Genomic DNA, 13,210 nt, shown 5'->3' with positions numbered 1-13,210 from the left:
CCAGGCCAGTCAGGGTTTACCGTGAGGACGATCAGGAGGGAAGTGAGCTGAATGAGTTATAAATATATTGTGTGTCAACACTGCATTGGGGATAACTATTATTCAGTCTAGAGAGTGATAAATAAGCCAGATAAAATAAATGATATGATTATGTTTAAAATACATGTACTTTTAGTTTTTTATCTTTGCTTGGATTGTGATTCATTTCTCTGAACATTTCTCTGAAATGTTATTCTGTTGACAGCTGAATAATCAAAACATAAGGCCCAGTAGATCTCATCTGACAATTTGGAACTTTCAATTCAAACTATACCCTTTCTAACGGACGTAAAGCTTGTACCATTAGCCCACAAAAGCTCGAGACAAAATGGAACGTCCTGAATAAAGGGCATGAGTCAGACCTATGGAAGGGGTGGGGAGAAATAGCTTTTTTTTTTTCATTCCTACAAGAGCATTATGTAACGCGGAAGGAAAGGAGGTGGGACTAGGATGAGGCGGAGCATGATTTTAGCACCTGGCCGACATAGGAAATGTACAGAATACAAGTGTGTTGTCTCCATGTCATAAGGCATTTTGCCATGTGCATTTGTCAATCCAAATGATATCTGTATCCATATATGAAATGTTTTAAGGATATAAAAGATATTCAATGTCCACATTGTGTTGAGCTTGGGCCAACAGACAGCAGTTCAAGACAACACCTGGGTCCATGTGTTATTAAAGCACACAAAGCAGCTTCTGTGGATCTACGGCATGCTGCCAGTTGGAGCAGTTTCTCTGTCGATTGGATAAGCATTAGTGTCTCTCCTCACAACAGACACCAAGTGTCTCTCTCTCTATTTCTTACTCTCTCTCACACACACGCACACACAAACGCTGCCTGACTGCTGGCCTCTTACACATACTGGACAGTGTGCCCTGCAATTTTACTACCTGAAACGGTCTGTCAAAGAGCTATTAAAAACTCCCTGTAACCACAGCTTGTTGTCTAACTGAATGGGCCACAATTCTAATGACTCTCCTGCACACTAGCTTTAGTGAGATTTGTCCTCAGCTCACAGGCTGAGAGGAGATCCATCAGTAAGTTGAAATGTGTGTGTGTGTGTGTTTGTGTGTGTGTGTGCGTGTGTGCAAGTGCTAGTATGAGTATGAGTGAGCGCTGGATATCCTATCCATGCTGGGAATTTCCAACAACCTATTTTAGTTGCTCTTTGGACAAGCATGATGACATTTTACAGATTGTCCCTTGAAGATGAGAATTTACATGTTACTTTATATGAAGAAATTATTTTATGCTGTTAAAACATGGCAGTACTTTGTTATTTTTAATAACATGATGTAATATTTTGCTATTATAATGCTATTATATTAACTATGTTGCTTTGTTAAACTCAATACAATATTTGCACTCAATGCTTAGTTTCATCGTTTTAATTAACTTGACACTGACATCTGAATTACCTGGCATGTCGTTTACATGCTAATTGGGCTGATTGTCAAGTCCGCACCCAGACACAACAAAATGGACGCTAGACTTCCCACGCCACTAACTACCACTGAAGATGTTGAAACACTTTTCTGCTAGTTCACAATGTTCAATATCTATGTTCCTAAGAACTAAGCATGAATGTGTGAGATAAGCAGTTATGTAACTTTACGCGCCAGCGAGCTCTCCTCTAACAGGTCTGGATCTGCACTGAAGGTCTTGGCTTCCTGCCCAACACTGGCCTCTACAGGATGGGCTCTGCCTGCTTGTCTGCCCCAGAATCAGACACCTCTGGTCAATGCACTCCAGACACATAGGCTAAATGCACACACAGAGCAGTGAAGTGATGGATGGTTTTGTCTTCAGAACTCTGGACTGGTTTTTAGGGTCTGGAGTTATCTAGACCACACTAACCATCTTGAGGCATGCAATTCCGGATCCTACTGGATCTGGGTGTGTTAGTGTGTATGTGTGCGCATGTACAGTATATTTGTGCACGCATGCGCGTGTGTGTGTTTATCTGTGTTTGGGTGCGGATTTCTACATCTCTCACCACCTCTGTCTCTCCCTCTATCCCTCTCTCTCCCTCTCTATCCCTCTCTCACCTCATCTGTCTTCCCTGAGAGCATGATAATCAGCAGTCTGTCTGCTGTGGTTCCTTTAGATAGAGGACATAAACAAAACCATAAATCTTCATTCATTTTGTTGAACTCCTATACAGTTAACATTTAGATGGCTGTGCAACCCAATTCAGACACCACACACATGAAGGCAAATGCTTGCTAGCATCTATCTCACTACTGAGGTAACAGAGGATCTGAGGACAACAGACAGCATTTCTCCTGGGGAAACTACCTGACTGTAACTCCCACAGTTTTTCATGGCCGGGAATCGAACCGGCAACCTTCTGATTAATAGCCCAATTCCCTAACCGCTCAGCCATCTTCTCTTCCTGCTAGCCAAAATAGGGCAATAACAAGGGCAGGGCATGCTGGTTTAATCCAATCATCCTTTTCACTCCACCACAACTACCCAGTGCTTCAAAGCATCTTTCCATGTGTAGGACTTGTTTCTATATTTACTGATTTACTGCAGCCTGAAAGGAGCCCACGGAAACCAGCCTTCTATAAAATCTTTTGTTTCTAATATGCTTCCTTGTTGTTTTGAAAATGCAATTCTTTCTGGCCGTGAGGTAGAGAGTGTTAAACTAGCGCCTAAGGGCAGTAATAAAGTCTTTCACCTTTTATGGTTCACCAAGACTGTCTGTGTTTACACTCACAGATGTAATAGGCAGGGGGAGAAATTATACAGTAAGGGGAACAACAAGACAACATTGTTTATCTTCAAACTGGCCACAGGGACATACATCTGGAGTCAGGACCTTACCTTCTCTCATAGTCAAAAGATGCCAGTTGCTGGGACACTACATTTCTGTGACGTTCTGTTCTGTGAGTTTAAGGTTGGGTTGCACACTTGGGTTATTTTGTTTTAAACCATATTCTCGACCATCTGTTGAGTCACAGAAACATAAATACCCATGTTCCTTGTGCCCGTCTTACCTCAGCAGCATCCAAAGTTATATAAGAACCAAATGGTTGGAAAACTAACCTCATTCAAACCCACTACGAATGCAGATCTACTAATCCAATCCTTCATATGGCCAATGATGTGCATGGAATATTACCAACCATATGGCAAAGTCTGAGGGAAATAATAACATGATGCAGCAATGAGGAGTGTGAGATACAGGACCATATCCTGTTATGGTGGACCATGGAGAGGTCTAGTGTTGTTTCTCCCGGAGCGGATCAGGCCACAGCCTCCCACTCCTCACCATCTGAAACACTGTTTACTTAGACGGGAAGGCTGCCTGCTACGACACCAGCTGCTGCCGCATGTCTGTGGAGTCGGTTGTGGCTTCGAGCAAGGAGGGGTTTGTTTTCGTCCCCGACGGCCAAGTTTCTAAAAGCAGAGGCAAGTCTCGACCAGAGACGCGGCCTGAGAGGAGCAAGGCCCAGCCTCGGAAACCACTTCTGCCTCTGGGTCGTCTGGCCCCTCACGCACACCCACTCAGTCATCCTTTGGATCATCAGCGCCTTGCCCAATCAAGAACACATACCCCCTCTCCTGGACAGTTTGGAATATTCAGCCCCACCAGCACCCTGAATAATTGTGTCATAATAAAAACAGCAACAAAAAAACTTGACCAAACTGTTTAAACATGTAAGACAAAAAAAACCTGATTTGTCTGGTTTTGATTGAGTAAGGCTCTGGGTCTGGGCCTCTCAGTGGTGCACACACGGTGGTGGCAGCTGGAAATAGCAGTGGGAAGGGGGCGGAGAACACAGTGTTGACTTGGGATGCGTTTCCTGCCGTAGTAGTAAGGGTAAAATTAGAGTTTTATGTTAAGTCACGCAAGAGGTGGAGCAGACTCATGGGTGTCTTAAGGCGGTGAGGAATTTCACCTACTTTTTGTCAACAAGCTCTCTTGTTTGACGAGTTGATGTAACCCATAAAACAGTGTTAACATGTTTATTATAATGAACATAAAGGAAAAAAATCCCTCTAAATAAATATGCGAATAGTAGTACTTTCTCAGAGTACACTATCATGACTTAAAATTTGAATTTGTCATAATAAGCAGGTAGATACGGAGGTTGCCGACAGCAGGTGGCCTATAAATTGGCGGCAGAAACATTTACAATGCTTTGAACGGCTTTTAGCCTACATTTTTATTTTAACTTTCTTTCTTTCTTCTGAGATATCCATCAATGTTCCAGTGTTAAAGAACATGTGACAGAAATGTAATGTTTATGTGCACTGGTAACTCCATATCAGTGAGGTTATGATGTTTATAGAATGTAGCTTATATGCCGGGGCAGAAACATAAGTTAGAAGAAGAGACAGTATGATTCTCTCCTGACATCTAGTGGACAATACTTAGAGAATGACTACATTATTTACAGGTCAAAGGGGAACAGTGTTAACGCATGGGCTTAAACACAAGTACAAAGAAATGTTTTCGATTTATTCAAACGTCTATATTCTCACAGCTTTTCTGTATCTTTTCAATAGAACGATACAAAAGCGGCAGTGGACGATTCACACAGGTTCTCTAAAGTTAGGTGTCATTTTCAAAAAAAAGAGATCTAATAGGAAGATACAGACCTACATGTGCGATGATAGGAATGAACAAAACATGTCAATCCTAGTCCTTACGACATTAAGATCTTTGGTACTTCTCAAATAGTTCTCAATAACCTTTTGACAATGACCAGATACACAAGAGCAATATAACCTTGACAGCCAGAGCACATGACTGTTAAAGACCAAATCATTAAGACAGTTTGACATGAAAAACACTCTGCTGGTCTACAATACTGCACAAAACTCCAGACTTAATAAAAAATTGACACCATATAACTCTGACAACAACTATGCCAACACTGATGCTCTTTCTAAACACATTCCATACTTTATAGACGGCAATGTTCTCTTCGGCGTTGCCAACTAGGTCTCAATGGAGTATTGTAACCTAGTGGTCATCAGAGGTCAGTGTGAAATGTGAACCGCCTGAAGTTGCAGTCTATTTATTTGGTCTATAGGGCTCTTAGCAATTACATACTAGATCCAGTTTTTTGTTAATAGTACTGCTACAATCTTTTAGCAGGCTTTGCGATGAGTTGTCTCTCTCTCAAGTTCCTTTTCTCGTTGTTGCTCTTTCTCCAACGCCTCCTTCTGTCTCTGCTGCTGCAGCTTCAGCGCCCTCTTCTGTTCACAGAGAAGAGTCACACACAATTCATAAAAAATTTCAGCTAAACGGTGTCGAAATGTTCTGCTTGAGAAAAGATTGTCCAAATTGTGTCTTAAAACGAGCTAAAACGTCTTTACACCATACTGCACTGTTCAGACATTCCTAACTGGTGATGACGTTTGGGTTGCTTTGTAGTCACCTTTAATTTTGTTGTCTTCTCGTGGAGCATAATCATCTCTTTCCGGATGTTTATCAGTTTACTGTGGTAAATCTTTGCCTCTGTAAACTGAAATAGACATTCCACAGTGATGTATCAAGTGAGGTGTGACCCCAGCAGTCTTTTTTAGACGTGCCCAAACAACATAAACATGATGGTAAAGACATACTATCCCACTAAAAACAAAAGGGACAGGAAATTAAGGTAAATACTGAGATGATGAGCTCTGATGTGGAGACAAACTCAGACACCAAAAGCAAACCTACTGTATGCACTGTTCATACCCTCAAAGCCATCATCCCTTACCAAGGACTAAATGAGTATTTAGATGTATCACTTTAATCTATGTATCACTCACATCTAACGATGTGATGGCAACCCATGTAACTCTATAACCATTATATGATCATATATTACATGATGATTATATTATATGAAATCAAAATGTACTGGTATTCTTTAAAACCCACCAGCATAAAGGCTTACCAGTGAATTCAGATCCAGCAGACCATTGCACTCTCTAAACTTGGTTACTTCCTGGTCCAGTGTTTCAAGTAAGATGACTTGGTTTTGCCTGGTAAAAAAAGAAAGAAAAGAAGTTTGTTTAAAAAGGTATTAAAACCAAAGGGCTGCAGCAATCAGAGACCAGACGTAAACTGTCAAGGGAATACTAACGTGAGCTCTTGAAGAGTTTGTTTAGAGTTTTGTAAATCCGGCAGGTAGTGGGAGAGAAGTCCCTCTGTGAGGTTTTCTATCGCTTGCCTGTCCACCAACACAGCCTCCTCTTCAGGTACAGGGACTGAGTTTACAGGTGGCAGAGATTCTTGAGACATCAAACTGTGATCTATGGAGGAAAATAGTTGAACACGGCTTTGAGTACACAAATTCCAGTTCTATCAAGCTACACATCAGCACTATAAGACCACTAAAAAGAGAGTTATCTTAATATTGTTCTTCTTTTATTATACATTGAAGAGTTGGCGGTAAGTGTTATTGGTCTTAACCAGAAACGAATCTGGCTGAGCATACAGTTGTCCCATAAAGGTCCACAGCTCTTGAAAAAGGCTGATGGCGATGCTAGTAATACGGGAAGTTCACAATACCTATGTTTTGAGGAAGATTATTTTGAGAAGAGGAACCTTCCTCGGCTTCCCTTCTCTCTGCCTCCATGTATGACTCCACTTTCAAAACCGACGAGAATAGGAGCAAGTGATCTTACAAGACTCCACTATCAGCAAGTCATCTGCAACTAGAAAACCAAACTTAATGGGTAAAGGGATGAATAAGAATTGCTGCAACGAGCAATAATAAGTTTCGTTCAACCTGGTGCGAGTAGGGTACACATTGCCTAGCACACAGTCCCTCGTTAGCAAATGGCTAGCTGTAGTTAAGTCCAGCTATGACATATTTCAATGCTAATCAACCCCATATGAGGTAGAAAAGGCGTCTATAAATTGTGACCGTGTAATGTTACTGTAAAATGACGGATTACCAGATTGCATTTACCTTTTTGACTATGACTGTCCATCAAGAATTTTTGGAGCGTCTGGAAAACATCATGTGACTCTTCCTGGCACTCACTCAATCATGTGATTGTATATATCTCCGGCACTAGCTGTAGTACCCCAGTATCCCACATGCCCTGAATCAGGCTTTTGCGGTGACTAAACACTTTAATTTAAAAAATAATGTATTTTAGGCTCGGAGAGCTATAACATTTGATAAGGTCGCTGCTAGTCCGTCTATCAAAAGATAGCAATGTACGCAACAACTGCAGTGGAGGTTCTGTGATGCCGGTGCAACCAAACATGCTACCACTAGCTTTCAAGGTAGGTAGCTCTAGCTGTCATGTCAAACGGCTAGAGCTAACTGTTGTGGTTATGACAATGTTATTACTTCCTGTAAGAGGAAAATAGCTGTGGCTGGTCTCGCACAACTAGTTACACAGTAGGCTACACTCTCTGTTTAGAAAATATGCTAGGTAGCTAGGTTAATAACGGAATGTACGGACTGGGTGGACAGTATTGGTAAGTATCTAAGCTAAAGCTAATTTCAGGTCGTACAAAATAGTTAGAGCCAGCCTTCAATAGATTTTGAAATAGACATCAATAGCGCTTGTAACAGTGGCGAAAGCAAAAGGTCGCCAACAACTAGCTAGCTTGTTACACCCTGCCTTCTAGTTTTCTAGAATCTGCTAGGAAAGCCATTGGGACGACTCAACTAGACTAGTTTAACACAGCGTTGATGTATGACTAGATAGTAGTTGGTAGCAGGGCAATCCACCTAGCTACGCTAGTGTTTGTACTTTAGCACTACTTTGTTTGTAAAGTTATTTGGACAGTCAGTACTAGCTACTATTATTTGCCGTTTATTCGATCTCTCACAAATAAAGCTTATATCTACAGGTGTCTGAAGAGGACTGCGTTTACTGACAGCACGATGTCCTGTCGCCTGATGCGATGTATATGAAGGCCACATGCTAACATCAAATTCAGGTTTGGTTAGCTATACTCCTCCCAGAATTAATAATGTCAGGTGCGAGGATAATGACCAAGTTGCGGTCAGCCTTCAAGAAGGAGCGTGAGGATTGGGACCTGAGCGACACGGCACCGTTCGACTTTTCCGACGAGCTAGTAGACGACGAAATCCCCAAATTCAACAAGCTGAAGGTGGTTGTTTCGGGGGACATGGATGATTATTCCGCCGGAGCCTCGTCCAATGGAGTAGCTGTCAACACGCTGGTGGCAGACGATGACGACTCCTTGCTGGGGTCTTCCTCCAGTCTTGGTAGTCCTGGGCTCAACATGGACCCTTGTGAGAGTTGCATCAAGAAGAAAGAACAGATCAAAAGGAGGAGAGTGATGAAGAAACTGGGCTGCGCTGCTGTGCTCTATTTCCTTTTCATGATAGGGGAACTCATAGGTAAGAAGGGGAAATGCAGGCCATGATATCACCACCTAGGTCTGGCTCAGTGATTTATAGCTCAGGTCATTGAGAGTCTAAAATGTGAACACTAAGCTTGTTAATAATATCTTTAGTCACCCGAAACATTACAGAAATTGTACTGTCTCATCTGCACATGCTGTAGTATGCTCTCATGTATTTTGAGTATTCCACCAAAATGTCATACTATCCACATTTAGCCTATCTCACACTTTATGCTCACATGAAAAGTTCAGATTTGTAGGCTGTATGATGCTTTTTCAAGGTTCCAGAATTTTAACAACTAATTTTATTTGTCTGTAGGTGGTTATTTTGCTAACAGCTTAGCCATAATGACTGATGCCCTGCACATGCTTACGGACCTGGTGGGCATTGTTGTGTCTTTGCTGGCCCTGTGGCTCTCTGCAAAACCTCCCACCAAGACGTATACCTTCGGACTGCATCGGCTGGGTGGGCCCGCCTTTTGTTCCTCACCAACACTCTGTCCCTCTCCTCTTTCACTCATTTACATTTGACGTTTTATTCATTTAGCAGACGCTTTAATCCGAAGCGACATACAAATAGTGCATGAACAAAAGCACAGCAGAAGTCCTGCTTTCACCTCCGGACCTGGAGTTGTCGCAGGCTGATGTAATATTATCTATCTAGAGGATGAGTCCGGTCAGCAGGCAGTGTTCTTACATGTTACTGTAGCGGACAGTATCAAATTACATTATGTTTTCAAGCTGACTTGGGGGAAAATTGGGTTTCGTATTACGACCACCTGTAGAATTGACATGGTATACCCAACAGCTCTAGATCCAGATGTCCAGTAAATGTTTTCATTCAATGTCATCTGGTATATTTAAGCAATAAGGTACGAGAGGCAGTACTTTATCGTCAATTAAGTACGTGTTCCAGGGTGTTGTTAGGCCCGACGCGCAGCGGAAGGCCGGCAAAACCTGGAACACGTACTTAATGTAAACAGGCGTACAGTACTTTATCGCTCAATAAAGCACACCTCGGAACTCCCTCTCGACCAGAATGCTTGATTTCATCTACCCGTATTATAATTACTTGTAATGGAAAAGGTGTTAGGTCTTTTGCTGTTGACAACGGATGCAAAAAGTGTTCATCTCTTTTTGATAAGATATTGTTTGAATAACAAGCTGCTTGGTGGAGGCGTGTGGGTTTAGTAGACGATTAGCTGCAGAGTTTTGACATTTTGCCGTCTCCCATGTCCTCATCACAGAGGTGGTGTCTGCCGGCATCAGTGTGCTGCTTATCTACATCCTGACGGGATTCTTACTGAACGAGGCAGTGCAGAGAACTGTACACCAAGACTTCTCCATAAACGGAGACGTCATGCTCATCACAGCAGCCGTAGGTGTGGCTGTCAACCTGATGTGAGTGAAACTTGCCAATGCAGGCAAATGCAAAGGCGTGTTTGTTTCAAAAGGTTCAAAAGGTTGTAAACATTTAACCATTCAGTTCAAAGTTCTTTTACTGTCCATCAAGTGACTTGGTGTGTTAGCTTGGCCTCCCTCTGCAAGTTAATCATAGTACAGGTGAGGTGAATTGACAGAATCTGTTACAACCCAAGTTGTACTACAACCCAATTCTTCAAAACAAATGGAAAAATGCTTCATACAACAATAACAACACATACGGCTGTGCTTACCGTCAAGTAAAATCACAAGTTCCGTAACTCTCAGATGGATAACTGGTTAGGGAGTCGGGCTATTAATCAGAAGGTTGCTGGTTCGATTCCCGGCCGTGCAAAATGACGTTGTGTCCTTGGGCAAGGCACTTCACCCTACTTTCCTCGGGGGAAAAGTCCCTGTACTTGCAGTAAGTCGCTCTGGATAAGAGCGTCTGCTAAATGACTAAATGTAACTGTGTGTTCATGTTCTCTACTGTAGAATGGGCTTTTTGCTGAATCAGAACGGCCACCTCCACTCCCACGGGCACGGGCACGGACACTCCCATGGTCCCCCCTCTTCCTCCGGCCCCCAGTCCTCAGGCCAAGGTCAGCAGAGGAGCCACGGAAGCCTGGCTGTCCGGGCAGCCTTCATCCACGCCCTGGGAGACCTGGTACAGAGTGTAGGGGTACTCATAGCAGCTTACATTGTCCGCTTCAAGGTAGGCTACATTTCTTTCACAAGAATATAATTGTTTACATTGAGATCTCATGTCATGACTGGAGCCTGTGTCTTCTACATTATAAATGACAAGAACATGACACATAGTCATTTGCAACAAATAGTCCTCCCTGCGCACAAATATGTGGATGAGAAAGCTATGCCTAATCATGTGACTGAGATGAAAACAGTCTCCCGTCAGGAGCAGTGATACCATGGAGTTTGATATGTTTGACCCAACAGCCAGAGTACAAACTGGCAGACCCTATCTGCACCTATGTGTTCTCCATCCTGGTGCTTTTCACCACCCTCCGTATCATACGAGACACAGGAGTCATCATACTGGAAGGTACGTATCACATGATACAGCACAGTAGTTAATAGTCATGATTTCCTTTCTGTCACGGCTGAACCAGTGTGACTTGTGGCCGCCTCTTCTGGTCCTGAATGTTGCATCAGTTGATCGCGTATCTCTGAATCAGTCCGTGTCGAAAGAGATTTGTGTTGCCGTGCTATAAGTATATTACATCGGAAGGAGGTGTCTGTTTTTCTGCCATCCTTAGGAGCCCCCAGGCATTTGGATATTCAGCGAATCAAAGAAGACCTTTTGAAGATTGAAGACGTCCAATCCGTGGATGAGCTGAACGTGTGGGCATTGACTTCAGATAAGACCGTTGCCCTGGTACACCTACAGCTCTGTGAGTTAGCCTGACTTTAGACAAACTCCTCCTACTTACCAGCAGACAGGCAGTTGGAGCGGCACGCGTTTTGCATCAGTTACCTGGAAACATGTTTGTAGCCATCGATGCAGTGTTTATAGTTTCACTCATAGTTGTTTCACTTTCATATTTTCAGAGACACTTTGAAAAGATATAGCCTAGCCTTTCAACGAAAATGCAGCTTAACATTGTATGATGATTCATATCGAAGGTCTCCAAAACCATGTATTTGTGTGTCGATAGTGCCCTCTAGTGCCAGTGCGTGGGAGGACGTCCAGGCCAAATCTCGCCACCTGTTGCTCCACACCTACGGTCTGGCCAGGTGCACCGTGCAGGTCCAGACATACAGACAGAGGCCCGTAAACACCTGTGGACACTGCCAGCTGCCCAGCACCTGAGGCCTGACACACAGGCCTCGCCTCACATACCTGCTTCCAGGTGAACGAGTCCAAGACAGGCACAACAGCATTCAATGCAACCAGTTCATCACAGGTCAGTGTTGCAGGATATGCAAGTAGACTGACACTAAGGTTTGTGCCAAAGGACAGTAAACTGAACTGACGGTCAGAGGATGCAAATGTCTTACTTAAGGGTGGCTACTTCCTCCAGAGACTTTAACCTATGCCTGCGAAGCTCAAGCTTAATCTTTAATCACCATTAAAGCCTCTGTTTAACTTTGTTCCTTTTTTTTTTATTCATTTATTCAGTTGTTGGTGTTGTACTAAGCAAAAGCTTGTCAGATGTAATTTTATTGTTTTTCTTCCTCTTCAAACAAACTGTATTTCTTTTTAATTTTTGGTATTGAAATGAACAGTTGCCTCTGTCATGATATCATGGCATATGGTCTACAATGCATCCTTGGGCTTGTTCCATACAACGAGTTTACTGAATAAACCGGGCTTATGTCAGGGAAAGTAACTGACATAAGCCTGGCTTATTCGGTAAACGCATTTTATAGAAGAGGCACCAGGTGTGTAGAACACATTTCCATTGACTTGGATGCAGAAAGTAGTATACTCTTGTTTGACTCATTCTTGTTACGTATCCGATTCATATCATATCCACATGCTTTTGTTGATGTGTCTGAAAATGGCTGACACTCATTCTAAGCTTTGCATGCACCAATTTTAGAGAGGGGAGTCTTTTTTGCCTCAGTAACCACGTTAAAACAAAATGAATGTACATGTTTATTTACCAGCAGCTCAGTATGATTGAAAACCAGGAGACAATCCAAATTTGGCAGTATTTGATTTGTGTTTGACACAAAGGTTAAATAGGATCATGCCTGGTCCTCATCTGTGCAGTGGATGACATGAGTACGTTCTTTGAATGTGTTGTTTTAACGTAATCTCTTTTCAGCAGACAAGTGAAAAGATGTTGTCACCATGTCAGAGATGTAGTATTTTCCAAAGGAACTGTACTGAATTGAAAGGTGTAGAATGTGCCAAGTCATGTTATGGCCTACAAAAGGCTTGTTTGGTTTCTTAAAGGATCAACAACCTAGCCTGAGATCATTGATATCAAGAGGAATTTAATACTGAATTTGAGGTTATGAGAGAAACTTTTTTCCATATGTTTCCCTTACTAGAGTAAAATCAGCTCATGCCTTTTTTTGTGTTATTTAGTGATTTGCACATTCCTCCAACTTGAAACTTTTATTTTGCAGTATTTTTACAATACTAAAATGACAGTTTAATATGCTGTATCTATTTTGAACTAACATCAGATAATAAGGCACTAAACTGCCTATTGTCATGCTTCATTTTACTAACGGGACGAATATCACAATCTCTCAACTGGAATACTGATTGACACCAAGATGTGAATGAATAAACTGTCGTTACATGCAGAATAAACCCTTTTGAACACTCAAATTGATTGGCCGTTTTTGCGCATGTTTTTGTGTTATCCAGACACACACCAATGGGTGGTGTTGCTGTCAGCAGAGTTTAATGGCTGGGCATTGCCAAT

General features: G+C 42.4%; 2 protein-coding genes across 3 annotated transcripts; one reads left to right on the top strand and one right to left on the bottom strand.

The window, feature by feature from the left end:
* Positions 1–4,493: 4,493 nt before the first annotated feature.
* Positions 4,494–7,100, bottom strand: bloc1s6 (biogenesis of lysosomal organelles complex-1, subunit 6, pallidin). Its single transcript, XM_084682125.1, is given in 7 exon segments — positions 4,494–5,182; positions 5,184–5,257; positions 5,440–5,526; positions 5,944–6,031; positions 6,133–6,301; positions 6,561–6,706; positions 6,964–7,100. Coding segments are annotated over 6 exon segments (528 nt in total). The 5' UTR covers positions 6,628–6,706; positions 6,964–7,100; the 3' UTR covers positions 4,494–5,139.
* Positions 7,098–13,113, top strand: slc30a4 (solute carrier family 30 member 4). 2 transcript variants are annotated; one of them, XM_084682124.1, is made up of 8 exons: positions 7,098–7,286; positions 7,863–8,379; positions 8,704–8,850; positions 9,632–9,785; positions 10,302–10,521; positions 10,764–10,869; positions 11,084–11,218; positions 11,483–13,113. In XM_084682124.1, exons 2-8 carry the CDS (start codon positions 7,986–7,988, stop codon positions 11,635–11,637), a joined length of 1,311 nt encoding a protein of 436 aa, XP_084538250.1. In that variant the 5' UTR covers positions 7,098–7,286; positions 7,863–7,985; the 3' UTR covers positions 11,638–13,113. The 2 variants fall into 2 exon arrangements, with proteins under 2 accessions (XP_084538250.1, XP_084538249.1); XM_084682123.1 differs by lacking the exon at positions 7,098–7,286 and adding an exon at positions 7,303–7,484.
* The last annotated feature ends 97 nt before the right edge of the window (positions 13,114–13,210 follow it).

The sequence above is a fragment of the Hypomesus nipponensis genome, chromosome 19 (genome assembly GCF_054491055.1).
Source record: "Hypomesus nipponensis isolate SF chromosome 19, ASM5449105v1, whole genome shotgun sequence".
In the NCBI taxonomy this organism is placed as follows: Eukaryota; Metazoa; Chordata; class Actinopteri; order Osmeriformes; family Osmeridae; genus Hypomesus; species Hypomesus nipponensis.
The sequence above is the reverse complement of the archived record's forward strand: the minus strand, read 5'-3'. Positions and strand labels throughout refer to the sequence as shown.

Excerpts from the sequence above, each read along its gene's own strand:
- slc30a4 (XM_084682124.1), top strand. The coding sequence starts at position 7,986 with ATGTCAGGTGCGAGGATAATGACCAAGTTGCGGTCAGCCTTCAAGAAG. Across the intron at positions 8,380-8,703 it reads CATGATAGGGGAACTCATAG|GTGGTTATTTTGCTAACAGC; the intron begins GTAAGAAGGGGA and ends ATTTGTCTGTAG. Across the intron at positions 11,219-11,482 it reads CCTGGTACACCTACAGCTCT|TGCCCTCTAGTGCCAGTGCG; the intron begins GTGAGTTAGCCT and ends GTGTGTCGATAG.